We start from the raw sequence: 26,108 nt of genomic DNA on the forward strand, positions 1-26,108 counted from the left end.
TTATGAGGTCGTGTATGTGAGGTAGTTGCTTTGTGAACTCCTGTCAGCAGTTTAGGAGTCTGATTATAATAATTATTTGTACATTTACAAGCTACTTATGCTATTCTTGCAGTTTGCAGAATAGTTCTAAATGTAAAATTATAATAATTACAATTTTATTTACACTGCTATCTTTTTAAAAATAATTTCACAAAGCTACTAATTTCATGCAGTTTGCAGAACAGTTCTTGGACAAGTTACTCATCGCCTTTCCCACCTTGTTTTTGAAAAAAAAAGCAAACCAATTTGCTCATATTTCAAAGGTTTAAACACTTGCAAAGGCATCTGAATGCAGCACAAGAAAACTGATGTCAATCCAGGTTTCAAAGGGTTAAAAAGCATTTATTATCAACCACATACAAATAAATAACATATAAAACAGGTCCAAAGTCTATAAGAATACAAAAATGCAAAGGTTTACAGGTGTTTTGGCTGACAAGTGATCCCAAACACACTTGGAAAATATTTAAGGCAACACCTGGGAGTAGCACACTATTCAAGTATTTGCAAAAACACTAAGATCTGGAGCTGGATATCAAAGTTCCTGCATATGAGAAGCATTTACAAACATACTAACAGACTTTAAGATGCTAATACAACAGGAGATGGTCTGTTTTTGGTGACAATAAACCAGGCACATATATTGAAGGAACAGAATAATTCAGAAGCAGATATTTTAACATTAGACAACCGGAAAAACAATGACACGCAAAACAACTAATTCCTTGGTTAACAGACCCTTTTCCCAGGAGCCATAGCACAGATGCAGTTAATTACTTTAAACACAGCTGCACTTAAGTGAGTTATTTGGATGGAGCATTGTTCATGCCGACTCACAAGTATGACTGACTACATGCTTATTTCTGAAGTTGTTACCCCTCAGAACAAAGCAATGTACCTTTGCAACACCTAATCACAGGTTGAATGTCTTGCAGTTGGACAATGAGTAACTTGTCCTTAATACTTTGATTTTTTTAAGTACTTTTTAGCAGCAGGAAGTAAAATGACCAACTAATTCCCAAGAAAGGCTATTTGTTTTGCATGCACTGTGTATATTTTTGCTGCTTACCTGCGCTAATGATCTCGTAACATCCACCTTATGGCCTCAACATTATGATCCAAATGAAACAGAGCCTTATTTATTTCACCTGTTCTTTTTCTGCTATGAGATGGCACGTCTGCTGTGAGTCATAAACATAGCATCTATGAGGTGCATTACACAGAGCTTCTTCAGCTAAAAGACGCCAGACTGGGTGTTTTTTTGCCAACTCAACACCTGTTCCACGCACATCTGCAGCATCATACCAGTGAAGATTGTGGAAAAATACTGGCCGCAGACCTGGAAAATAATTTCTGTTACTGACGGAGCTTTTATGACGTTTTATTCCCACCTGAGCATCCGCTTGATGTCAAACTACGCTGAAGTGGAGGAGTAGAACTGTCAACACTGTATTAAACCTTGCTGTAGAGTGTAAAAAATTCAAAGCACACGAGATGTGAAATAAAATGATGACAACGCTACGTGTCAAATTTGGATTTGGAAACTCTCAAATAAGTAGTTATACAATATTTATGTGAGCGCTAGAGGCCTTATTAGGAGTCCTCACTGGGGCCAATTAAGATAGGTGTCATCGAGGTCTGGAGGAGTTAGTGCTCTTGGGGACCCTCTGAGGATTTGCTCTGAACTGTCCTCGTTTGGTTTCCAGCGGCTGCTCAGCAGAGAATCCACTATTGTGTCCGGTCCTCATGGCAACTCCCGTGTGTCTTTCTGCTGCTTTTTTCTGGATCCTGGAGGGAAGAGAAGATTTTAGCCACCGTTGAAGGTACCGCTTGTTAACAAAAAGGATTTTTTTAGCCTGTAATGTAAGATATTCTATTCACTTAAAGGGTTAAGCTGAGCAGTGGTTTTTCAGGCTGGCTGCATCGTTAGGGAAAACTTCTGAAAAATGTGTGATAGCATTAAGAAATATATGTGAAAAATCAATAAAACAGATTTTAAAGGTTGGGTTCATACTTTATTGTGACGGTGGCAGCACTCCGTAATAGTGAGAGATTTTAATCAGGCACAGCCACAAACAATTCAACATAAAGCACCCACGTGTTCAAAATTGCATACTTTTTGTCTTTACTTTCAGTATGTACTGTAGCGTGTAAAAAATGATCACACAATAACTTGGTGGCTCTCTTGCAGCCAATCTGAGGACCGCCTGGAGGAGACTGCACCCCTGTTGAAGAGGTTATAGAGTAGTTACATAATTGGGACATACTACTTTGTCCAAACAATGTGCCTCGAACTTTGACCCTCTCACTCACACACGTCGCAGTCCATACTGCGAAATTTAAAGTAGAAAAGAAAAGCCTGGGATTAGGAACGCAGCAGATCATAACTTAATTACTTGACAACACTCAAGGTCAACCCAAAGAGTTCCCCTGTTGTTACTTTGCAATGTTTATCGTTAAACATTGTAGACTCTAACATTCACATCATTAAAATTACACATGCACTTCTCACATTCATGCCTTTTGTTGTTTTTGGTTATCTTTATTATTATTTTTGCGTCTTCTATCAGTTGTCCATCAGCTGTCATCTGCGTGCAGCTAAGTCGATGTGGTGTATCTCCTGCAGTGCAGAGCTTCTTATGGCACACTGCATTTGACATACTATGTTTTGGGACACACTAAATCTTTTTATGTCGTACTAAAGAGTGCAGTAGTATGGGTACTGGAATGCAGTGCAAGTGGAGACACTGGTATCAACTCTGTGTTGGTGATGCACACTCATCGTGTATTGTGACTGTACTGGCAGTAACAGCGTACACATGTGGCTTTATAAATACCTGTAAACACAACAACACTTGACCTGCACGGATCTAAAAACAACAGGAAGCAGCACCGATCCAGTGAAAACTCACATCACTCCCCTCTTCCTCTCCAGTGATTTCTGTGTTGCAGCTGACAGAGAGCTCTTGCGTCTGGGATGGCCTGCGTGCCCGCCCTAAACACGCGATGCACACGCAAACAGAGCACATAATACATTAAGGTTTGCACTACCAGCAAGGTACATTATAATACTCACAACATTCATCAGTAGAAAGGAGCCATACATTGTAACAGTACAGTATCAATATTTCAGTCCTGTCTGCTTATTTTAAAGAAATGAGATCAACAACATAAGTCCTGCTCTGGGAAAAATAAAACACTGTTATTATCCACCAGAAACCTCGTGAAGCTGTGTGAAGTGTCGATGCCCCGAAAGGTCTGGATTGCACTAAAAGCATAATGGTAGTTTAAATAATTAGACCTGGATCAGAGCGGCTGTAATTAAATCCTGATATTCCTGTGTAGTGTTTACTTTTGGCCCAGTGGTGCACGCTCACACTGTTTTACACCTGTCTGTGATGCCAGTGTTTCAATAAAAAAAGTCAGCCCTAACCGTACCACTTACAGGACTTCCCCCACAGCTCACACACGCAGCCTCTCAAAAGGTTACCTGTCGTCTGAGCTCTCGCTCCCTGACCAGCTCTCTGTCCCAGCCGATCAGCTGCATCCTCTCCCCAGCTGACAGGCTGAAGAATACGTCGTGGATCTCGTAACGTGCGGCGCGCAGCTGGAGGGGGAAACAATTACAAAGCAGACGATGGCTTAAATGGATGCGTGTAATCACAGTATCTGTTGTGGTAACTGCTAATGGAGGGAATAATTGCTCGGATGGCAGCGTAGCGGAGAAGAGGAGAAAGGTTAACAGATGTTTACGACACGTGTTTGCTTTAATACCTGCAGAGCGACTCTCTCCTGCAATAAAAGGTCCTGTCTGCTACAGAGCTCTCCTCTGCCGGGGCTCTGCTGCTGGAGGGCCTGCAGGAACTGATGAGTGTCCTAGACACCCACCCACATACACACACACACACACACACACACACACACACACACACACACACACACACACACACACACACACACACAGACAGTTGAAATCAGTGACTGTTTTTGTTCTTTCTATAAAAAATAAGAGTGACAGACTTGACACTGCTGTCTCCGCTCACCCTGATGGTGCGCACCAGCTGCGCCACTCTCTCGGTCCTCAGCAGCCTGCGAGCTAGAAAGCCTTTCGCGACTGCCAGCAGCAGGGGGCGGTAGCGCTCTGAGAGTGGACCGGAGGGCTGAGGAAGAGGAGGAAAAGGGGAGCGATGAGTGGGGTGAATAATGAGGACCAGAGGGGAAGAGAGAGGAGAATGCTAATTCCATCAATGACAACCAATTAATTTCCCACGCAGATTCTCAAGGTCTTTTGGTTGGCATCTGTTTAGCGCATCAACGCAAGTGGACTCATCATTATAATAGGTAACAATAATAAGCAGAATAATAATGTGTCACTCACTTGTTGATTCTGAAGCTGTTGCATTAAAGGGACATGTTTGTTGGATAGTGTAAGTGACGCTTAGCTGATGCTCTTGAATCCATATTAGAGAGTAATAATAGACGGGAGGGTTTACTGATAAGGATTAAGACATCGAGGGGGGAGTGTATGTCTCACCTGAGTGTGTCAGCTAGCGGGTGATGAATAAAAATATTGTGGGATAAGCAGGGCAAGCTTTTTCGCATCAGTGACTGACATTAGTCACAACAATTGTGATGGTGATACCTGAGCGAGAGCAGAAAAGGTCACCGTGTCCCCGAGACGTGAGCTTGACATGGAGCAAGGGAAGGACACGCTCTGGAGGAGACGGTAACGTACTGCCAACGCCTGAGAGAGACAGACAGGAGAAAAAGACATTAGGGTGGAGGGAACGAATAGGAGAAGTGCACGTGTGTGTGTGTGTGTGTGTGTGTGTGTGTGTGCAGACACGCATGCATGCATTTGGGAGCAGGCAAGGTTGGAAAATATTGAATTGGAAAGGACAGCAAATGAGGCAGGAGGAAGAAATTAATTGAGGGTAGAGAGAAAGAGACAGAAGGGGAGAGATGGGGCACAGAGGCAAGAGGGATGAGATGAGAGAGGGACCGGAGGAGGAGGAGGAGGAGGAGGAGGAGAGGGATGACGGGGATGATGAGACAGGAGAGATGGAGAAAATTAATACAGCCAGAGAGTAAAAACGACGTCGGAGGAGGTATGAGACAAAACAAAGAGTGGGATGTGAGAAGAGAAGAGGAAAAAAAAAAGGAGAAGGGAAGGGGACCATTAGCGGTGGCACTCGACGGGACGATCTGGCACTTAACCACAGACGCTCATGAATTAAACAAATTATCCTTTCCCTTTCTGTGTCAATTCCCTCGGTCCCCTCCTCCCTCTACCAGATAGTCCAGCCAGCTCACTCTCTCATCACACCACAAATGATGGAAGGACAGAGGGGAGTCAAAAAAGAAGTCTTTTTTTTTTAAACAGCTTATGTTAATTATATTGTTGTTAAGGATACATAAATTAAACAGAGACCGTGATTAATAGGGCAAGGACAGTGGCCAAGAACAAATACAGACCCAAGCTGAAGACACAAGAACTGACTGCCAGAGAACAGCAGGCGTCCTTGAAGTCTTGCACGTGCACGCACACACACACAGAAACAGGCGACCATGCCAGCTCGCCTCTTAGGGGTGTAATGAAACATTTATGGTAGAATCCCTGTGTGTGGTTTTTTTTAACTGGGGAGAGTCTGAAGGTCTCTTGTAATGAGCAGATGTCTGTAGTCTGCCCACGACCTCGCTCTCCAGACGCATGCTCTAACAGGTAGGGCGACAGCATGTGTGTCCGTGTGCCCACATATGGAGCAGTGCCAGAGCCTTAAAAAGGTCTGCCTGCGGTTGCAAAAGAACATTTGGGGTCAATGTTATATCACAGCTTAGTGAATTGGTTAGAAACTCTGTATTTTAAAAAAAGATGGGAACACATTAATTCTTTTAATTTATCATAGGTGACTTTGGGTGGAGTCAAAAGCCTGGGCAGAGTGAATTATAGTGGCTGTACGGGAATTACGTCGCGCCAGATCTGTACAGCAATAGGTGATGCAATTTAATGCAAGAGGCCGACCAATGGGATGAAGGAAGTATCAGTATGACTGGGTCTGAGCCATGTTTAGACTCATAATAATTGTCTTGTTGGGACATTCAGGTTTTCTTTTTCTTCTCGTGGTTTGTTTATGATATTGAAGGTATGGAACATATTTATATGACGAGTCAGGAGAAAACTTAAAGGGTGCAGCTGGTATTTTTCTATATTGTTCTTGCTGTCAGCAAATCTCATGGGGCTCCCTCGTGTCTGAGGGATTGGGATGCCAACCACGAACCGCAACGTCTTCAACTCAACCTCAGCTGAGGACCATCTCTCCACACAGGCTGTTAACGTGGTTATTAAAGACGGCTAAATAACTCCCTACAGCAAGATATCCTACATTTAAACAGGAGTAAATAGTGCATTTATTGGGGACTATTTTCAGGGTTTCTGCAGTGCTCATCAAATCAAATAAAACATTTTTTTGGCTTTCGACACTAAATATGATGCAATTTCATTTTTTATAAAAAAAATGTTTAAAATGTAAACTATAGTGACCACTATCAATGAAAAAGGCCGCTTAGAGGCTACGTAGGCTCTTAATTGTGACGCATTTAAACAAATCCATGCTAAAGCCCAAATACATTTTCTGGACAAAGTTCCCACACATTTAATGGACAACATTTCAAATCTTTCCATGACTTTTCAAGGACCCGTATTACTTTTTTTAAATCTTGCTCCACTGGCCTGGTGTTTTTCAACATATCAGATTCTAACTCTCTTCACAAATTATTTCAGGTCCCTGGCATACATGGAGGGACGGACAGAACGCGGGGAGAAAACGAAGAAACGTATGTAGTCACACATCGATGATGATGATAGAGCTACTACATTTGCAGGTTTGTCGCATGAAGTGGAAGGTTATCCACAGAGGATTGCTGGGACGATTTCATAACACACTACAACATTTCAGGACTTTTCCTCAACTTTCAATGATTTCAACTAATTCCATGACTCTCCAGACCTAGAAAATATGATTGTGAAATGACTTTTCCAGCTTTTCCATAACCGTGGGAACCCTGTATGGAGTTTAGTAAACCAAAATACTTAGAACTGGACTAACTAAAGCAAGATGGTCAACAGAAGATACTGGAGCCAAACCCATCCTCTTTGTCTTTGAGTAAACAGGTGAAATAATGTGAAACCACACACAGGATGGTAACCTAAAGAACATGTGCAGCCTAAACAAATAAACAACACAGGAAAATACACATTCGAGCTCCTACGTAACCATTTAAGACAATAAGGCATACCATTACTCTTCAAGTATAAGTTAATTGACGTCTATATCAGAATTTTCTAGTATTTCCAAGCTGGATATAACAATAATTCTTCAGACTAATGAATCAATTTGCCTCCTGCATTCACATTCCCCTGTGACTGTCCCACTTGTAGCTTATAGGTGAATGAAATGAAATTTGACTTAATACCCTCTAAGGCCTTGATTTGAATACTTTTCAAGACCTACAATTATCCTGTTTTTTTAGGCATGGATTTTGTACGTTAGCGAGTATCTGGCAGCGAGATCGTGTGGGATTGACTATTTTTTGGACAACAGTGGAGTCTTCAGGACGGATCAATATCAGCTTTATAAGCTTAATCAGACTTTGGCCACACAGGCAGTATTTGTTAGAGGGGTCAGTGGTTTTAGTCTTTTCATGGTATTTGATGACAATTTGAGAAAAATATAAAATATTGCCACATATCTCAATTTTAACATCTGTCGTTTCAATATCATTTTCACCCGGTAATAGCAACAATCCATCTCCACTGTCTCACCTGCAGCAGCTCTTCCTGTTGTCTGCGGTGCTCATCCTGCAGGGCTCTGATCTGAGCAGCGTGGGCCTGTTTCAGCTGTTCCTGCATGTCTTTTTCACTGCCGTGGCCTTCGTACCGCCGCACCACGGCTAAAAGCAGTAATTATGACATGTGGTCACTTTTTGTGTGAATAAAAACTGTTGGCAAGACAAAATCTGGACTTCATACAGTAGAAGGCAGACTGCATCACTGAGGACCGTTCACACCCCCCTCAACACTTGTTTCAGCTACTCCCTTCAGCCAAATGTTTCAGAGTACCTCTGGCCAAAAGGAGAAGTTACAAAAACTCTTTTATTCCCAGCTTAATATATTTTATAAATAAGGCAAAACAGTCACTACTTTTTTAATGTAGCTTTGCACACGTTTTTATTGCTCGATGGACTGTTGATTGTGGGATTTTATGTAAGTCTCATGGGTGTGACTGATTTTTTTTCATGTTGTTTGAGCCTCTAACCAAAGGCAATTTTCTGTCGACGATACATTTTTTTTAATATCGAATGTTATGCAACTAGTTATATCATGTACATATGGGCTAAGAGTATGCTGGGTTCTGATCTATATTCTGCATATGTATAGATATGATATTTTTCTGCATGTAACAGCGCTGTACAGTACACACTTCGCCTAAGGTAGGACCCCAAAAAAGGTCACGAAAATGAACTTTGTGCTCCTGATACACTGAAGATCATTTAAAATACAAAAAATATATCAGTCCTGAACCTGAGGACCAGCTAAGGGTGTTCATGCTGTTCTTAGTCTGATGTTGAGTCATGTTTGAACTAGGAGTGGACAGATTATCAGCCTGGCCATTTTTCGGGGCCAATATTTGGCATTTTGCCATTTATCTGTAGCAGCATATTATATTAATGATTGCTGATAAAAATGAACTCATTAAAAAGTGCAAACAAAGTGTCAGCATGGAAGGAACTTTTACTTTGTAAAAGCTCAGGGAGCTATTTTTATTTATTCATTTTTTTAATTTAAATTTTCACCCGTGAAGTTGTGAAGTTGCTGGGAACTTGCTGTATATGATGTTTTATATTTCAGTTTTGACTCAACATTTGCTAAAGGCATTTAAACAAAGTTTTGTTTTTATTGTAAATGCATCCAAATATCGGTTATCTATCTTATTAACTACTAATAATCTGCTTCGGCCCTGAAGGTCGACCCCTAGTTTGTACCACTCATTCTATTTTGGTTTTCTAAATCTATTTGCACCCTAAAAACACTGTTCTGTGCATGCAGACTCTGTTCACATTGACGTCTCTGTCCCGCTATCGTCCTGGTCTTACCTGTAGGAGTGCTGGAGGTGGGTCTGACCACAGAGCCTGCTCCTCTGCCGGCATCTGCACTCCTTTCCCGTGTCTCCTCTGACATGTGCATGAGCAGTCTCCGTTTAACCCTGGAAACTCCGCCCTGACCCTCACCGCCACTCTCTGGAGTCAGATGTTTCTCTTGAGCAAGATGACCTTTTGAGCCTGCATCTGACCCGGACCTTTCGTGAAGCCACAGGCCAGACGGTGAGTCCACATCATACGACTGGTTTAGAGATGGCGATTGGGTAGAGTTGTGACCTTCTGTCTCGTTCTTAGCTTCAGCTGAATGGTTGCTGGTATCGGAGAGCACTGAGGCTTTCCGTGCAGCGGCGGTTGCAGGTGGAACATTTCTGAATACGTCAGGAATTCGCAGCTGCTGTGTTACAGAGAGGAGGCATTTAGCTGAGGGCTTTCTACAGCCGCCATGCTGTCCATGACTTTTTGTAAGTCCTCCTTCACACGTCCCTGTTTCCTTTGCTCTCTCTGTAGCTAAGGTTTTGACTAGCCTGAGCTCACTAACGTTAACTGCCTCACTTTCTTTCACCTGCACTTTGACAGAAGCATCGTCTGCGTCACTGATGCTTGGTTCAGGTCCTGTATCTTCATGCTCATTCTGGAAACTGTCTGATTGTTTTCTCGGCCACTCTCCGTACCTTTGGTCTTGCTCTGCATCGCTGCTTTCATCACAATCTCTCGGTTTGTCCTCAAAATAGTCACGATCACTTCGATGGGAGTGCTTGATGCCTCTAAAACTGAACTCACTTTCTGTGTTGCTCTCAGTTTGGCTGCGATTCTCCGAATTTTTTGTCAGTGTGGACTCCAGATCTGAGATCAGTACTTTCAGACCGGACAGATTGGACTCCAGCTGATCTATGTGCTGTGAATTCTTGATTGAAACACTTGTTACGTCAGCCTTAACCATGAGACTCACGTTGGAAGGAGCCGCTGTGGGACTGTTTCCATGTCCCAGGTTAACTTCGTCCACCTTGTGGTCTTCCATCAAACGGGTATCGACTAAAACCTTCCTCTTTGAGGTCTCGGCCCCATCAAAAGCTTCTTGGATAGTGCCTTTGCTTTTGCAGCGCACAGGACTCTTACAGAAATTAGGGGCTGGGATAGTATTATATTTCCCTACTTTATTAAAAAAAGCTGCAGGACAGTTGGTCAAGTAAAAGGCTTCCTGAGTGGGCGAGGACTCTGTTGACTGTTGCTGAGGGAAGGTGCTTTGCTCGTGCTCTGTTATAACCGCTTGTGAAATGTTTCGCTTATTATTTTTGACAATTGTTTCCTCCTTGACACAAGTAATTTCCTGAGTATTTTCATCTCCTGTTGAATTTTTGCTTTCAGACTTAGAGTTCGCCTTTTCCTCAAAAATCTCACTCTCAACCCTCCTCTCATTTTCCCAGGATTTCTTCGACGTTTTCACAGGCGGAATAAAAATGCCTTTTCTCTCCTTAGTCTTCCTCCCCTCTGTGGTCACCGTCCCCTTGTGAGGGAACTCGTCATTCTCCTTATCAGAGAGGCTCTGCTCCTCTGCCCTTGCTCTCTCTGGAATTTTAGTGTTTTTGGCTTGGTTCCTAATCATTCGCTGGCGCCGCCGATACTCCTGAGATTTCTTCAGCAAAGCCTGGAGGCTTAGACGATAGGGCTCCTCAGATGGCTTTGCTTGGTCTTCACTGCTGTCTGCTGGTTCTGGATCTGTGGGGTCGTGCTGAATATGCAGCTCTGTTGTTGGACTGTGATGAGTGCTTGACGTCTGTGATAACTCTGGATTGTCTGAGCAGCCACTGTTTTGTAATGAAGAGGCTGAGCCCTCAATTCTGTCCAAACTGTGCTCTTCATCAAGGTCAAGTACTGTGGAAAAGGAAAGGTTATCTCCACCCTCTGTGCTGTCTCGATGAGTGCTTTCGGATTTCTCTAAATGGTCACACGTGACTGAATCATTTTGGAGTGAAGTGCAACAGATGTCTTTTACTTCTATAAAGTTACTGCAAAACGATGTTTCCAGTCCGCTCCTTTCCAACTCATCTCCATCTATGGGAGGGTGGCTAATAATATCTGGCATCTTGGCGATTGTGTTTGAGGTGTTGTGAAGGAAAAAGCCGCTCATATTATATGAGGAGCCAAAGTTAAGGCTCTCGATCTCTGCATCGACTCTTCCAGAGACGCTGGTGGTGTTTTCAACATTCTCGTACGTTACGTAACCTGAAGATAACGACTGGTGGCTCGCACCATTAGGGGACTGTGATTCCTGTTGCTTGTAAAGTTGTCCATTAAGGCATCCTTCCTGGTAACTCTGCTGAGGTATGGCATCAGGGGCAGAAAAGGCACTATATGTGGTTGATGTAAACGGAGTAAAAGAAACACCATCCTTTTCTGTCCTTTCAGGTGATGGTGGGAGTGAAAGACTATCCTTTGTTCCAATGAGAAAATTGCTCTGCAACACTGATCCACCGCTGGTGTCATGGGAATATGAAGATTTTGTGTTCATCTCTGACTCTTGAAGCAACTCCTCCAGTGTTGGCGTCTTCCTCAGCTGCAAATATCAAGAGATCAGAGACAAGGAGTTTTCTCATTTGATTACATTTCAAGTGGGAATGACAAGTCATTATATGAAAGAAAATAATGTTCCACAGTAAAGAACTAGAGTATGTTTGTATAAAACTAAGCAGTGTAACTTATCTTTAAGCAAAACACAAACATAGGAACATCTTAGGCTCCCCAGGAGCACAGCTGTAAAGTCAGGACTTTAATATTACCTGAACACTGTCCAGGATAGTTTGCACAAAGGCCACTCTTGAATCATGCTTCAGTTTTCTGCAGACAGCCGCTTCCTGTGCTGCATCTCGGTGCTGCCGCATCTCCTTCCTCTGCTCCGCTGACAGCTGTTATCATCAGAAAGCAGACATGAGATGTCACGTATGCTAAATAACAGGGCTGGCATTAATAACTTTTTTTCATTATTGATTATTCTGTTCTTTATTTTTTCAAAGAACCACTTACTTAAAGTGACAGGTGTCTGTCACAAATTCCCAGAGCCCCCTTTACGATGACTTCTTAAGATTGATTTGTCCAACCAACACTCAAAATATTATATATTATATTATATTGTACTAACTTTAAAGGGTGGGGGATAATGATACAGCACAGACAGTATGGCAATATCTTGCGTGGCAATTTTTTAAACTCATAACAGGATGTCAAATATTGAATTTCTTATTATATAAATTATACATATGTAAATGCAACTGTTGTTAGTCTTCTACAACAAACTAAAATTGACTGCTTTTCTCAGAATACTAGATACATTTAGCTGCAAATAAAATGTTTTCAGTGAAAACTTTATCTTTAAAACCGATCTCATTAGATAAAACAGACAAGGTTCTCTTCCTTCCTTAAGGAAAGGTAATAAATGACATATGTTACCACAATATTCAGCATATCACAAAACGTGATAGTAACTCTACAATGATAAAGCAACAAGCCTAACATCTGACAAACTGGAAAAATGTGGCATTTTTATTTTATGAATAATTATCAGGTTTGCATTATTTGTCTGTGCTAACTGTTTAGGCTCTAGTCACATCATGAGCAAATTGCACACCAGCCTGATACACAACAAAGACACAACAAAAAGGTGCTGTACACTTCAACTGCGTCTCCTTTTAAGAGATTAAACCCCGATCATGTCGATTTTAACATAAATATCATAAAGCAGAGCTCATACCAGAGGAGGAAGGACGGGTCGTCCATAGAAGAGGATGAGAGAGGATGCTGGGGGGGTTTTGTTGTGTTGCCTCTCACTTTGCCTCAGATGGGAGAGACGATGCTGCACAAACTTGTCATAGTCCTCCATCGAGATGCATCAGGATACGTTAGGCAGTCCCGATTTCTAGTTTAACTATCGCTGATATATTCACGATATCTTCGATGATTGTCGCTAACGTTAGCTGCTGTTACCCTAGCAAGCTAGCTAGCTAACAGGTTAGCTGCTTTTACTACCAAACTGAAGACATATCTAATTAACCTCTGTTAACACAAGACGTAACAGGAGGAAACGTAGAGCAGCAATACAGCGTTACTTATGGTAAAAAAAAGCGACAAAATAAAGTATAGCAAGCTATGAAACAAAAAATCCTTCAGGATGGATCTGTGTTTACATTTTTACCCGCCTCCTCCCGGAGCGACGATGACAGTTTAACCGTCCAAACGCTCTCAAAACACGGACTGGATTCCCCGCGCGGATGTGGATTAGACCACATTAAACAACCAGTATAGCAAGTTAAACGCAAAACACGACTTTGGTTCACAAAGGATCGTATCATATTAATATATAAAATATAAAAACCTCCTTATCTTTGTCGACGATATCGCGTCGAAGCTGGTATAAATGAGGCGTATAACGCGGCGGCTGTCCGTGGAGCTGTGCTGGTTACTGGATAGCGCCACCTGCAGACGCGACTGGCTAAACACCAACATGCTGCCTTTCACCGAGGACAACAACTGTGCTAGGACAAATTGTGCAGCGCATTTCAACCTTGAATTTTGGAACCCAGGAAATTTTATTTAAGATAATTAATTATACACAGTCTCATTTTAAATATGTAGAGTCCATATTTAATGTGATACAGTACATAACTTACATTAGTGCAACCTTTTTCCTTGAGGGTCCCCTTCTCTTGATTATTGATTAAACTGACAATGCCTAAGAGACATATTTTATAGATATTTCAAAATATTCAAAACATAATATGTGTACAGTGCATGACTTTTATACTGTATATACTGTTCAGATAACCCAAACAGTGAACACAATAACTGCAGGAAGTTTGTGTAGAATGAGGGATTTGGATGAAATTTAAGCAGATTAGTTTCTTAAAATATTATAGAGATTAATTTCCCTTAAATTCCATTTTTGGGGGGATGCTGTATAAGGTTTTTTTTTTTTTTTTTTTTTTTAATAATGATATATATTTAATAGGTGTCTTGTTTTTAGAAATTGGGTGTTTTATTCTCTTTGATTGTTTTAACTGCAAACTTTTCTCATGCACAACAAGGGTGCCCCTGTCTTGTAAAATTTAAGTTTATATCTAAACTTTAAATGAACAATTTCACTATTTTCTTCACCGAAATAATGACATGCTTGTATATAGCCTTCCTGTAGATATACAGTATATTTTAAAAGTTTTCTTGCGCCCATTAAAATCAAGAAAGCCTCATGACCCTCCCTGGAGCTGTGGTGACCCACAGGGTGTCACAACCACAGGTTGGGAACCAGTGCATTAGTGTAGGCTATGTTTAAGTCAGTGAGCTCAAATGGACCTTTTTTCACAGAAGAATTATTAATTTGTCATGGTAGAAAAAGCACAGGTGAAACCAATTACATTAACCAAGTCTCTGTTACAGCAGCTCCTACAATGCAATGCAGCGATTAATGGTTAATAGTTACACCTGTGTCGGACATGTCAAAATATCTGCTGTGATAAAAAAGGTTTAAATGGTGTCTTAAGGATTTTGACAAATGTTGACAAAGATTAATGGTCATAAAGTGCATATCAGAAATAATACTTCAAAATGTTATATATTCAGTATTATAGGCTATAAGTATTTTTTCTTTTTGTTTTATACACCAGCAGCACAGACTTGATATTTTGAGTGTCAGAGCAAAAACTGCGTGTAGACTTTTCTGGCTGTAAAAAGGCCATTTGTGGTAAATTATTAATTCTTTATATTTTTATACAAAGAAATGAGGACACCCTTTCTACAAAAAGTTGATTTATTGAATGTTACCGATTAAAAATTAAAAGACTTAATTAGGGAGGTCTGTTTTGCCCAATTTACCTATAATATAGTGAGCAGGATATAAGTGCAACATCGACAGAACTATATTTTTATTGCAGACATTTATTTCATGAAAATGGCTCTTTGGTAATGACAATAATTAAGATAGCAAACCTAAGTGACTGTGTTTTTAACTAGTAATGATCAACTTGCTGAACTAATTTTAAATGCATCCTATCGGCTTGAAATATATATAATATAATATAATACCTTTATATAAAATGAAGAGTAATTACTGAGTTGTGGAGAAGAGGAAGGATGAAATAAATGTAAGCTTCTTCCTACTCCTTTTCGAGCATGTCACTGCTTGTAAACTGATTTTTATTTTACTTTTCACTCTATTCTGCTTATTTGTTGGAACTAATCTAACTTTTTGTTTGTTATTTTGTTTTCACATGTCTGAAATACCTTTTCATTTATTCATTTAAAATTACTCTGGCATTATTTTTCCGATATATTTAAAAACACATTATTCCCACACAAAAGCTGCTCCATTTCAAAACATGTTTATTGGTCATATACAAAATAAAGTAAGCTGTTTATCAACAAACATACAGTATATACATCAATAAATTAAAAGATGCATCAGACCGATGATGAAACAGTTAATTTCATGATTACCAATACCTTGTCATCATCACTTACGTATCTACAAATTGCAAAAGAAAGTACAATAATTTAGTTGAAGATAAATACTTACAAAGACTGTCACATTTTTAAGTATTTTCCAATAGAAAGTACTGTTGTAGAATAATTTATTACACCCCATACAGAAATATTACAAAACACAGAATTTCCTATTACAAGGGCTCTTCTGAATAGGCTACGCCATATTCACACAAAATCATTACTTTTCTATAGCTTTAAACTGACCATTATATACTTTTAGAAACACAAAAATATCCCCATTAATAACCCGGCCAAATGCTCACCAGCAGACACGTGTGGTTTGATGGGAAAAACATGAGACTGTTACAATGAAAAAAAAAAAGTTAACATGATGTGTTACCTAAGCTCTGAGTAAGAATTTAATGTTAGAGGCTGTGCAACTGATAAGGGCAGCAGAGAGAGAGAGAGCAGCAGAAGAGGGTACAAAACAAACATAATTATTGATGAAAACACCAAACAAACGATCAAAGGAATCCTCGGTTCATTTACTCTCATCGATCGGCATTGGAGGTGGGTGAAAGGGCTTTTAGAGTCCGGTGGCGTGATTCACTGGACAGGAAAACAACCGAATGACTACATACCGATTGGCCAAGCAGCAAGATAAGGAGTTAATGATTTGCATCTTCCAGAAGAATCAGATGCTTTGAAGAATGGCTCAGCAGCCTGCTGAGTTAACTCGCTAACACTTTGTAAAAATGGGATGGGATAAGTGGAGTGGGAAATGGTTTTATCAGATGTGTCTCCACCACTCCTTTCTGCCTCTGTAAAATATTTATAGATGTGCTTCAGGAGCTGTTGCTTGGGTTTGTGATGAAACGTCTTTTCATAAGGGTATGACCCCTGTACAGGCAGCGGAAAATAAGGTCAGCGTGTCTCACAAGCTCATAAACTCTGTTATGAATAGCTACCAAGCTGCCCCACCTGATAATAACAAAAGATCACCAGTTGTCAGCTGATTGTGTCTGCTGAGTGAAAATTAGGAGTAAACTCATAATTTTTCACCTCATTTGGTTAAACGCAAAACACCCTGACCTGACACACTGCTTCACACAAGAGAAATACAACAAACCACAAGATATTCAATACTGGAGGACGAGAATGATGATATTGTTCGGTTTAACTCCAGGCCTTGCAGGACAGTTACAGTATGTTTGTCTTCTTCTCAAACTGCTAAAATGGAGCAAAGTTATTTGATGATTTTATGTTTTCACAGTTAAAGGGTAACTTTTTCACCATGGTCTCTAGTTTCCCATGTTTCTGTGTCTAAGTGACTAATGGAAACAACAGTTTTTAAACTGCTCAAGTATTGAGTGAGAGAGCTGCAGCCAACAGCCGCAAAACAGGCTGCAATGTAACCACTACGGTTAACCGCTGTACAGGCATTTGTGCACCATCAACTTCCGTCCATAAAAAGTGGGTTTTTTTTGCCGCTGACAGGCTCAGTTTGTTGTTAAAAATGTCAGACAGCATCAGGGAAAGTATCCTTACAGAGACAGGCCTTTTTTCTTTTTAAGCGTAAGATCCTTTTTAATTAAACAGAAACAGCCCCGAAATGGACAAACCCACCAGATATCATTTGTTTGTAGTTTTAGCGGGTATAAAGCCAAAATATTTTCACATTTGACAGGATGAACTAAGAGTTATAGTTTGCTGGAACAGTGGAGAGATTAACCAAGACAGCTTTTGTGAGTTTTATTTTTTTTCTGTTGGTTTTGAATAAAGTTTTTTATGATGATAAATTTAGTGTTTATTTATATGGAGTTTGGCGTGTTGGCGATAGTGATTTTGGGGCCGTTTCTGGTTGAACAAAAAGGCTCTAACTCTTTGGTAGGTTCGTAATGGGAACAACAATTTTTGAAACTGGTACAGTATTGAGCGAGCGCACTGCAGCTGACAGCTGCAAAACAGGCTGAAATGGTTTATCAATGGGCAACACTAATTTTATCATGATAAAATATACTTTATTCAAAGTCAACAGAAACCAAATAAAAATCAGAAATTCATCTTGGTTTATCTTTCCACTGTTAAAACTATCTCCAACTCTAGTTGGGTGGAAACAACCATTAGTTCACCCAGTTAGAAGTGAAGATGTGCTGAGGCTATACACATACACATTGCCTTTATTTAAATGGGGTTTTTGGCAATAGCAATTTTGGGGCAGTTTCTGGTTAAACAAAAATGATCTTACCCTTTAACAAAGAGATCTATCTCTGTAGGGTTCCTTTCCATAAATTGAAAGACATTTCTAATAAGTATTGAAGCCTGTCAGTGGCAAAACCAAATGCTTTCAGTAAGGGTTTGGAGTCACGGTGCAATATTTTTGCTATTTTAAACATGTTGCTATATACTGCAATTTATTACCTTTTTTTCTGCAAATTATGACCCCACCCAAAAAAACTTCTGTTTTATCAAATAAGATGAAGATAAAAGATAAGATATGATAAAGATCAAAAAGACAAGATAAATTGTATCTAGTGGACTGTAAAAGCTGTTGGTGTTGGTGATTATTCTTGTAGGTTACCAAAAGTCAACTTATATTAATGATACTTGGCATCCATGCATCCATATGATATCGCCACACAAAATATTGCAATACTACGCTGTATTGATTTTTCTCCCCTTCTTTAGTGGATGTAAATTAATGAAAAACGTGGTAACAGTACAGCCTATTTTGCAGCTGCAGCACGATTGTTCAATTTTGAACCAATTTCAAAACTTGTTTGCTTGGACACAAAAACATCCTTAAGTTCCTTAAGTTACCCTTTAACCGGTAAGTGGCACTCTGAAAGATCAATGTCAGCCACAACATGTAAGTCTGATTCAAACAGAGACAAACTGGCACTGCCACTTAAAACCATGTTGACTAAACACTCTGTATATAAGCTCTTTAACTTTGTCACATCACACAAGCACCTGCAATTATAAGACAGAAAACGTGACACGACGACTACAAAAGCATCACTGCTCCTGTGTGGCAGGAGGTCTTATTTTGCCCTACACAGTTTGCATAATTAGAGATGTCTATTAAACAGCAGCCACCATGTTTGCTTACACAGTATGCATCCTTTTTGAACAAGAATGGCACACAAATACTGCCTGAAAACATATTGTTTGACAGCGGCACATATACAGTACGTACACTTTGACAAGTTCCGGGAAGTTTCACGTTTTGCTTTTGCATCGTGTTTCTTTCTACGTTATGCAATCATGATCACGTATACTACAGATGACTTGTCCGCAAAAAAACACAATTTAACAAGCCAATGAAAAGAAAGACAGGAAACAACAGAGCAAACCACAGAGAAATAATGTAAGGAAAAGATTCAGTAGAAAATCAAATATGATCGTATAAAGCAACAAATACAGAGCACATACATAAAGATACTGACTTAGCGTGATAACTATTTTTGCTTGTAGCTGAACAACATTGAACATATTCTTGTGATAATAAGATGTTTAAAAAAATGGATTGGACATTTCATTTTGACATGTTTAGTTCTCTAATTTCACTGACTGAACGTACACGTTGGGGTGAAGAGAAATAATATGGAGAAATAATATTTTTCAGCCCATTTCGCCCTTCCAATGTTTTTGCTCATTGTTCACGTTACATTAAAATAAGGTACAGATACACACATAGCTTGCTAATCTTAATAACTGCACAGCAGTAGGCTAGTTAACCCCTTTTTCTTCACAGTGGAAAAGTAGCAGTTCAGGTAAAAGGCTGCATGTATGTACCGTTTTTTTCTTTATCATGTAAATTGCTTCTATGTTGGTAAATGATTTAAATCAGGTTTCCAGTAGTTAAAAAAAACAAAAAAAAAACAAACAATTTGAGGCAATTGTACTTTGTAAAGTAAACCTAACTCTTTGACAGACAAACCATTAAATAGCAGAATACATTATTTTCACTTCATAAAACACCAAATACATTAACAAATTTGTTTCACTTCCCTGACACTTACAGAACAATTCAAAAACAAACAAAACAGGAACATTATATATACAGAACTATATAAAATGTACACGGCAAAAACAAGTATTTTCATCACACACTACAAAAATAACTTATTGAAGGAGTAGGGGTGATGCTGCTTAGTTTCATATCTCTGTTACGTTGCCAGATGACCTGAATACACAATATCACAAAGCTTATGAGGTTAACCATAACACTTCCTCATCTCATCGGTCACTCTAACAAGCTCTTAACACTGCAAGGACTGAAATACAGCCGCACAGATCTGTTTAGAAATACAGAAAATGGGTCTGCCAAAGCTAAAGTGAACAAATCATGAGCACAGATTGTGAGCAGATAAACACACCATCTAACACGTCTGCAGTGCTGGAGCTGAATGACGGGGCCGGGAGGACAAAGATCTTATGATTAGAGAAAAGAGTGCAGTTACCCACAGTGTCATCACCCGCCTCGGCCTGAACTCAAACAAGGATCAAAGTCATATCCATGAAATAGTGAACGTTATAGTTACCTCGTCACATACCTACACGGCACACCACACGGTTACACACACGTGCCTAGTCACTAGAGAAAGAACAAAGCTATTCAGTAGTTAAGCCACTTTTGGTACAATTGCAAAATAGAGAGATACTGTATATCAAACAGATTTTGTTATACCTTTTTTTTTACAGGTTGTTACAAACAATGCAAAGATAATTGTCTTTATAAAATTCGAGACTCTACCGTACATAGACACAGATTGTTGGAGTATAGAACACCACGTAAGACTACTGTTTATGGTAAAACTCATGTGAAATGACATCCCATTTGTGTGACTGGAAGTTCAGAGAATATCTCTGCTGGCTGACTGCATTGTCAGAAATCACACTTGCATTTGCAAAGTGAGCTTTGTGGTTAAAAAGCAAGAGGAATGCAACAACGAAACACTTTGATTTGAGGCAAGAATGTCACTGTAGGTGTAATAACCTAGATTTCAGAGTCAGTAGCCAATCAAATTCATTAACATGCAAACCAGGTAATTCACACAAACAGGGTTTTTATTCAGAACATTAAAAAGCCCGTTCTGTGCGATAAATTGAGCTATTTTGCAGACTTCATTTAAAGGAATTGAGCTGCCAAGTCACATAAATGGGTGTTATTGATATTATTAATCCTGCTACTACACAGCTCATACAACAACACACAGCCAGAGTTAAATGTTGTCACAACCTGATTCCTGATTGGTCAGTGTTTCACATTAAGCACAGGTATAAGCTAACACCTGCATTGAATCTCCACCGTCCTTCCACAGTCCCTCGTGTCCTCTTGACTTGATGCATATCATTTGGAGACCAAGGCACTTGCCCTTCCAATTTTGTTGTGTATTGTTTTGAGAGAAGCTCAAACAGACAGAGCTTTATCTTAATTCAGCTCTGGTGTTCAAACGACCATTTCCCTGAAAATTCCTACAAACTGAGATAAGCTCTGTGACTTTCAGTAACCTTATCTCCTCTTCTCTCTATGTTTTTGCTTTTTTTTTTTGTAAATATCAATAGCCATTTCCCTCCTCTTTCTGTTAGATCCAGGAAGTACTATGTGTAATGATGGTAACCAGTTAGAATCGAAAAATGGAAGGACAGAGAAACAATAGGCAAGAGAGAAAGAGAGCTGGACATAGAAAGTGAAGAAACTGTAGAAAAAATACAGCTAACTAAAGATAGCAATACCAAAACGAACACGTGCCACAGAATTTCACAGAATTCCTGATATATAACAACTGACACACAGCGAATACACTTTGGACCTCATGTGAATGACAACACAGTACAAAACAGTAGAAATACAGTTAACCACCATTGTGTAATATATATATTTTCTATAGTATTTTTCTGAAAAGGTTCTTGGCTAGGTGGAGCATGATGGGACTTCTCTTCAGCCACTGAAATCTGCAGGTCACATAAAATCTTGTTTTGAAAGCCTTTGTGTCAATCTAATCCAATTACTTCTCTTTAACTAACATATATATATATATATATATATATATATATATATATATATATATATATATATATATATATATATATATATATATATATATATATATATACTGTCTCCCTGATTCTAATATGTAAAGCATGTGTTTGACCATTTTTGTTGGTGTACTAGGCTTGGGCGGTATCACTGTATCACGGTATACCAGGGTATTTAGAAATCCCAATGGTATGTTTTTCAATACCATCATAAATACAATGCTCCTCTCTCTAATAAACTCATTGTATGTAGTGCACAGCACGCCCCACCAAAGCTCAGTCCCCAGTCTCCACTAGTGGAATAGGCAGCCAAGCTGAAAGACAACACAACACATAGAGGTGGAGGGATAAGATACATGACTGTAAGCAGCCGGTGGATAACAACGGCACATCCAACTTGGTGAATTGTTCTAACAGTGGACTTACTAACTACATAACTAACGAGTAACCAAGACGGTTTGGAGAGTTTTATTTTGTTTCTGTCTATTTCTGTTTGAATGAAATGTGTTTTATGATGAGTTAACAAGACAATTAAGCCTTGTTAGTCTTCCGTGACAGAGAGAAAGTCAAATTCAAGAAGTGTACAGTTGTATTTCCCTGTTTCATAAGGAAAACAGGTGTGAGAATATTAGGTTTCTATTGTTTATTTATTAGACTGAAAAGCTGAAAGTAAGACTGTAAGTGGTGCACTTAATACCGGTTGGCGTTACACACTTATACCGCCATATATCATATATCCTGGTGAAATTTCAGGAAGGTATACCACCCAAGCCTATGGTACGAACGAATTCAGGCATTCTACATCTTTGTTCAGGCAAACGTCCGCTTCATATCTAGTGTGCAAATGAATGACAGGATTTTTACAGATATCTAGATACCAGCAGTAAAACTTGACACTGAACACTTTGACTTACATAAATAGCAACAAAACAAAATTGCATGATTTTTCCAGTGTTTTGGGCAATTAAATACTTTGACTTTTTTTTCCCCTCGCCTGGAATAAAACAAATTCTTTGACTTTTCCAGGCTTTCAGTGACCGTTGGAACCCTGTGTATCTGTCCTGTGCTAAATGATCATACGCTGACCAAGGACTTGCATCTTTATAGTCTCAATTATATTCCTCTGCGTCCATCCTTTCCTTCACCTGCACTGCTCTGAGACAGTTGACGGGAACATGCTGCCGCCATGCGATCGAGACTGCCCAGCTGTTTGACGTCAGTGCAGGTGGAGGAGAGGTGGCCGGCATAGAAGAAGAATTGCTCTGTCGCAGCTGAACCCCATCCCGACGCACCCTCATCTATCTTTCCCTCCCTCAAGACCGTGCATCTGTTTTTGACTTCACTATTGTAATCACGCTCGTCGCTGTTGCCATCTTCCCCGGTATGAGTGGGCCAATGACTGACGACGCCACCCCTCCCCCTCCTCCTCCTCCCCCTCCAGCCCTCACCCCGACCCCAACGGTGGGGCTCCGTGCCACAGTCCTGGCGAAGGTCTGTAACGCCTCGTACTTAGACCTCAGAGCGTCCAGCTCCACACGCATCGAAGCATTCTCATTGGCCAGTTTGTCCACCTCCTGCTGCAGCTGGGCCTTCTGCTTCTCCAGCTCCTCCTTCTGGGTGACCCGCTTCACCCGGCAGCTGGCAGCGTAGCCCCGGTTCTTCAGGGTGCGCCGCCGTTGTTTAAGTTGCAGGATCTCATCTTTGGTGAGCCCTCTGAGGTGCTGGTTCAGCTCTCGCACTGACATGGTCACCAGCTCCTCGTCTGTGAGGCTGGTGCCATTCTCCCCCGGCTCACGCTTCACCTGGAGGAAACAGGAGGAAGAAGGGGAGTAAGAACAGGGTTCCCAATCTCCATGACACTTCAAGGACCCTTACTTAAGATTTTTTTCTTGCCCCTCTTACTTGGCGTTAATGAAATATATCAGATTAGAATTCTAATCAAACATTTCAGCTGGCATTCAGGAAGGGAGAGATGAACCCAGGGAGAAAATGTTGAAACGTACACGATGGCAAACAGAACGTTACGCTACGTAATGCTACAGCAAATCAATTTGCCATTATGTTACATTACGTGAAAGTTTATCCACAGAAGATTACTGTCACAATTTCATTATACAGAACACAATTCCATGACTTTTCCAAAACCTTCAATTACTTTTTTAATTCCATGACTTTTCCAGGTTTTTCATGTAACCATGGAAATCCTGTAAGACAGAGACTGAAGAGCTTATCAAATACAGAGAATCCAGTTTAAACTCTCTTACCTTCAAGGCTTTATTTCCTTTGTTAGTCGTCGTCATGCCACAAGAGCCTTGCTCTTCTGAACAGACCTACGCAGACACAAGAGAGTACAAAACATAAGCAACAAAACACCATAGAAAGCAGCCAAAGTTCTGAGTAAAGCCAGTTAACAGAATAAAAACATTAAAAAAGGAGTGTTTAAGAACAATACCAGTTACTTATGATGAATATTAATATACTAAGTGTGTGTGTTAATACCCACCAGGACAAGTGGAGACGCACCAAATTTAAATCTACTGTTGGACCTCTGTTGTGTGAGCATGTTATAGTTTATCACACGTCTGTTTCACAGTGTATGAGTGAAAGTGACACAAACTTTTCAGAGAATTTCCCTGACTTCCTGTTTCCTGGTGGTTACACCGTCAGTGCCCACTACCTTTGTGTTGTTGAACTCTTATTGGCTGGCTTCAGGCCAATAGGAATGAAATGAGCGTAAAAATAAGAGGAAGTGGTAAAATTTGTGGGAAGGACTCCGGGGGAAAACCAACAGTTAGAGCCCCAACACACACAAACACACACATACACACACCTTACCCGAGACTGTGGCAGCAAGTAGAGCAGGGATACACAACTTACTTTGCATGGAGACCACTTTTGCAAAACAACAGGAAGGCAGGGGCCTGTCGCAGCAGCTCTATACATGTTTTGAGGATTTTAAGACATTTCTAGGATTTAGGAAATCTGTAGGATTTTAGGATATTTCTCAGACTTTAGGATGCTTTTAGGATTTTAGGTCATTAGGGGCTTCTCTAGGACCTCTCTTGGGGGGTGAAGGGGATCCTTCACTGGCTTTTTTTTTAAATAAACAAGCTCTATTTTAATGCTGTTTTATGCCCCCTATCAGGGCCAGATTTGGCCCGTGGGCAGTAAATTAAGTATCACTAAAGTAGAACAATAGATAGAATAAACCTACACCTAGTAGGGATAAAAATGAAGGTGGACCAAATAAAATGATGTATAAGCATTTATACTAAAGTGGAAACAAGAGACAAAAGGATGGAGAGAACAGTGTGAATCAGAAGTCAACAAAGAGCAAGCCTGGAAGTGCAAAAGATGAGATCAGTCCTTAGAGCGCACAGCTCCACAGATGAGCATCTCCACAAGCTTTCAATGAGACGCTTTGTGTGGTGCGTTGCTCTGGCTCTCATCTCTCAGACCTGTGTGTGTGTGTGTGTGTGTGTGTGTGTGTGTGTGTGTGTGTGTGTGTGTGTTCAATAAAGGGCGGCTATTGTTGCTGCTGCTGAGGGATCATCATGAGACCAGTCATGATGACTCAGCAGATTCCTGATCTCACTCTCTCACCCCTTCCTCCCCCCTTCTCTCTCTCGCTCTCTCTCCTCTCCTGCCGTGTAAATATCTGCTCTCCTCTGTCACTTTTTTATTTCACCTCTCTCTCTGTTTTTACACCACTTTCAACCCTCTATCGTCTGAAGCTAAAAGCTGAGGGTTTGCCCAAATCATAACTGCAGGCTGAGGTAAGCCTACAGGGCATGAGGGGGGTCAGCGAAAGGATGTGCTTGAATCTGATTGGCTACCTAATGAACGGCGAAATGCGGTTGTCCTCAAAGAATAAAAACACCTGCTTCTCAGCCAAACCATATCTAATACTCCTGAATGAGAAGTTTAGTTCAACCAATTTGCTGCTGTCTTCCTGGATGCATTTATACTCTTATGTATTTCACATAGGTGCCATATTTAGAAAGTTTCTTCAGTCATTCACAAGTTGGCTAATTTAAAGAGCTCCTTGTTTAGGGAAGTGATGACATGAGGCAACACGTCTGTTCTCGTTTCATTCTTATACTTTTCTGTCGAAAGGCACGGCACTGAGCGTTCCAGTGAACCTCCCCCACAGTGCACCTCCGTCTGTCTGTGAGGGTGCGTGAGTGTTTGTGCGAGTGCTGCCACAAATCCTACAGTTATAAATAGCTGTAGATCAAAGAAAAACCACGCTACAAGCACATACAAGCAATCATGCATGCACACAACGTGCGTCAAATGTACAGCCAGTAAAAGATTCTGTCAGAAATTCAGTGAAATGATGAAAAATATGAGAAAAGAGCGATGCTTGACTTTTCTTCACATTGGAGTTTTGCTGT

The 26,108-nt window shown here is 40.4% G+C and overlaps 2 protein-coding genes across 5 annotated transcripts in view; both read right to left on the reverse strand.

Annotated features, from left to right (window-relative positions):
• Window positions 1–356: 356 nt before the first annotated feature.
• cp110 (centriolar coiled-coil protein 110) lies at window positions 357–13,627 on the reverse strand. Of its 2 annotated transcripts, XM_042485428.2 has the most exons (10): window positions 12,944–13,626; window positions 11,976–12,101; window positions 9,193–11,752; window positions 7,862–7,989; window positions 4,682–4,783; window positions 4,083–4,199; window positions 3,814–3,915; window positions 3,530–3,646; window positions 2,952–3,034; window positions 357–1,827 (listed from the first exon to the last, which is right to left on the reverse strand). In XM_042485428.2, exons 1-10 carry the CDS (start codon window positions 13,070–13,072, stop codon window positions 1,668–1,670), a joined length of 3,624 nt encoding a protein of 1,207 aa, XP_042341362.2. In that variant the 5' UTR covers window positions 13,073–13,626; the 3' UTR covers window positions 357–1,667. The 2 variants fall into 2 exon arrangements, with proteins under 2 accessions (XP_042341362.2, XP_042341363.2); XM_042485429.2 differs by lacking the exon at window positions 4,682–4,783 and having other exon boundaries at window positions 12,944–13,627.
• A 1,920-nt stretch (window positions 13,628–15,547) lies between these two features.
• Window positions 15,548–26,108, reverse strand: part of mafgb (MAF bZIP transcription factor Gb) — a 24,548-nt gene continuing 13,987 nt past the window's right edge. For 2 of the 3 annotated variants that reach the window (XM_042485965.2, XM_042485967.2), the window contains exons 2-3: window positions 23,976–24,041; window positions 15,548–23,513 (exon numbers count right to left, since the gene is read on the reverse strand). In XM_042485965.2, coding sequence (XP_042341899.1) covers window positions 23,025–23,513; window positions 23,976–24,011 — 525 coding nt within the window. In that variant the 5' untranslated portion in view covers window positions 24,012–24,041 and the 3' untranslated portion in view covers window positions 15,548–23,024. Of the gene's footprint in view, window positions 23,514–23,975; window positions 24,042–24,214; window positions 25,357–26,108 lie in introns of those variants that run through there. The other variant, XM_042485968.2, reaches the window with a different exon arrangement.

This window comes from Plectropomus leopardus, chromosome 3 (assembly GCF_026936395.1).
Source record: "Plectropomus leopardus strain MGB_pleo_1.0 chromosome 3, ASM2693639v1, whole genome shotgun sequence".
Classification (NCBI taxonomy): domain Eukaryota; kingdom Metazoa; phylum Chordata; class Actinopteri; order Perciformes; family Serranidae; genus Plectropomus; species Plectropomus leopardus.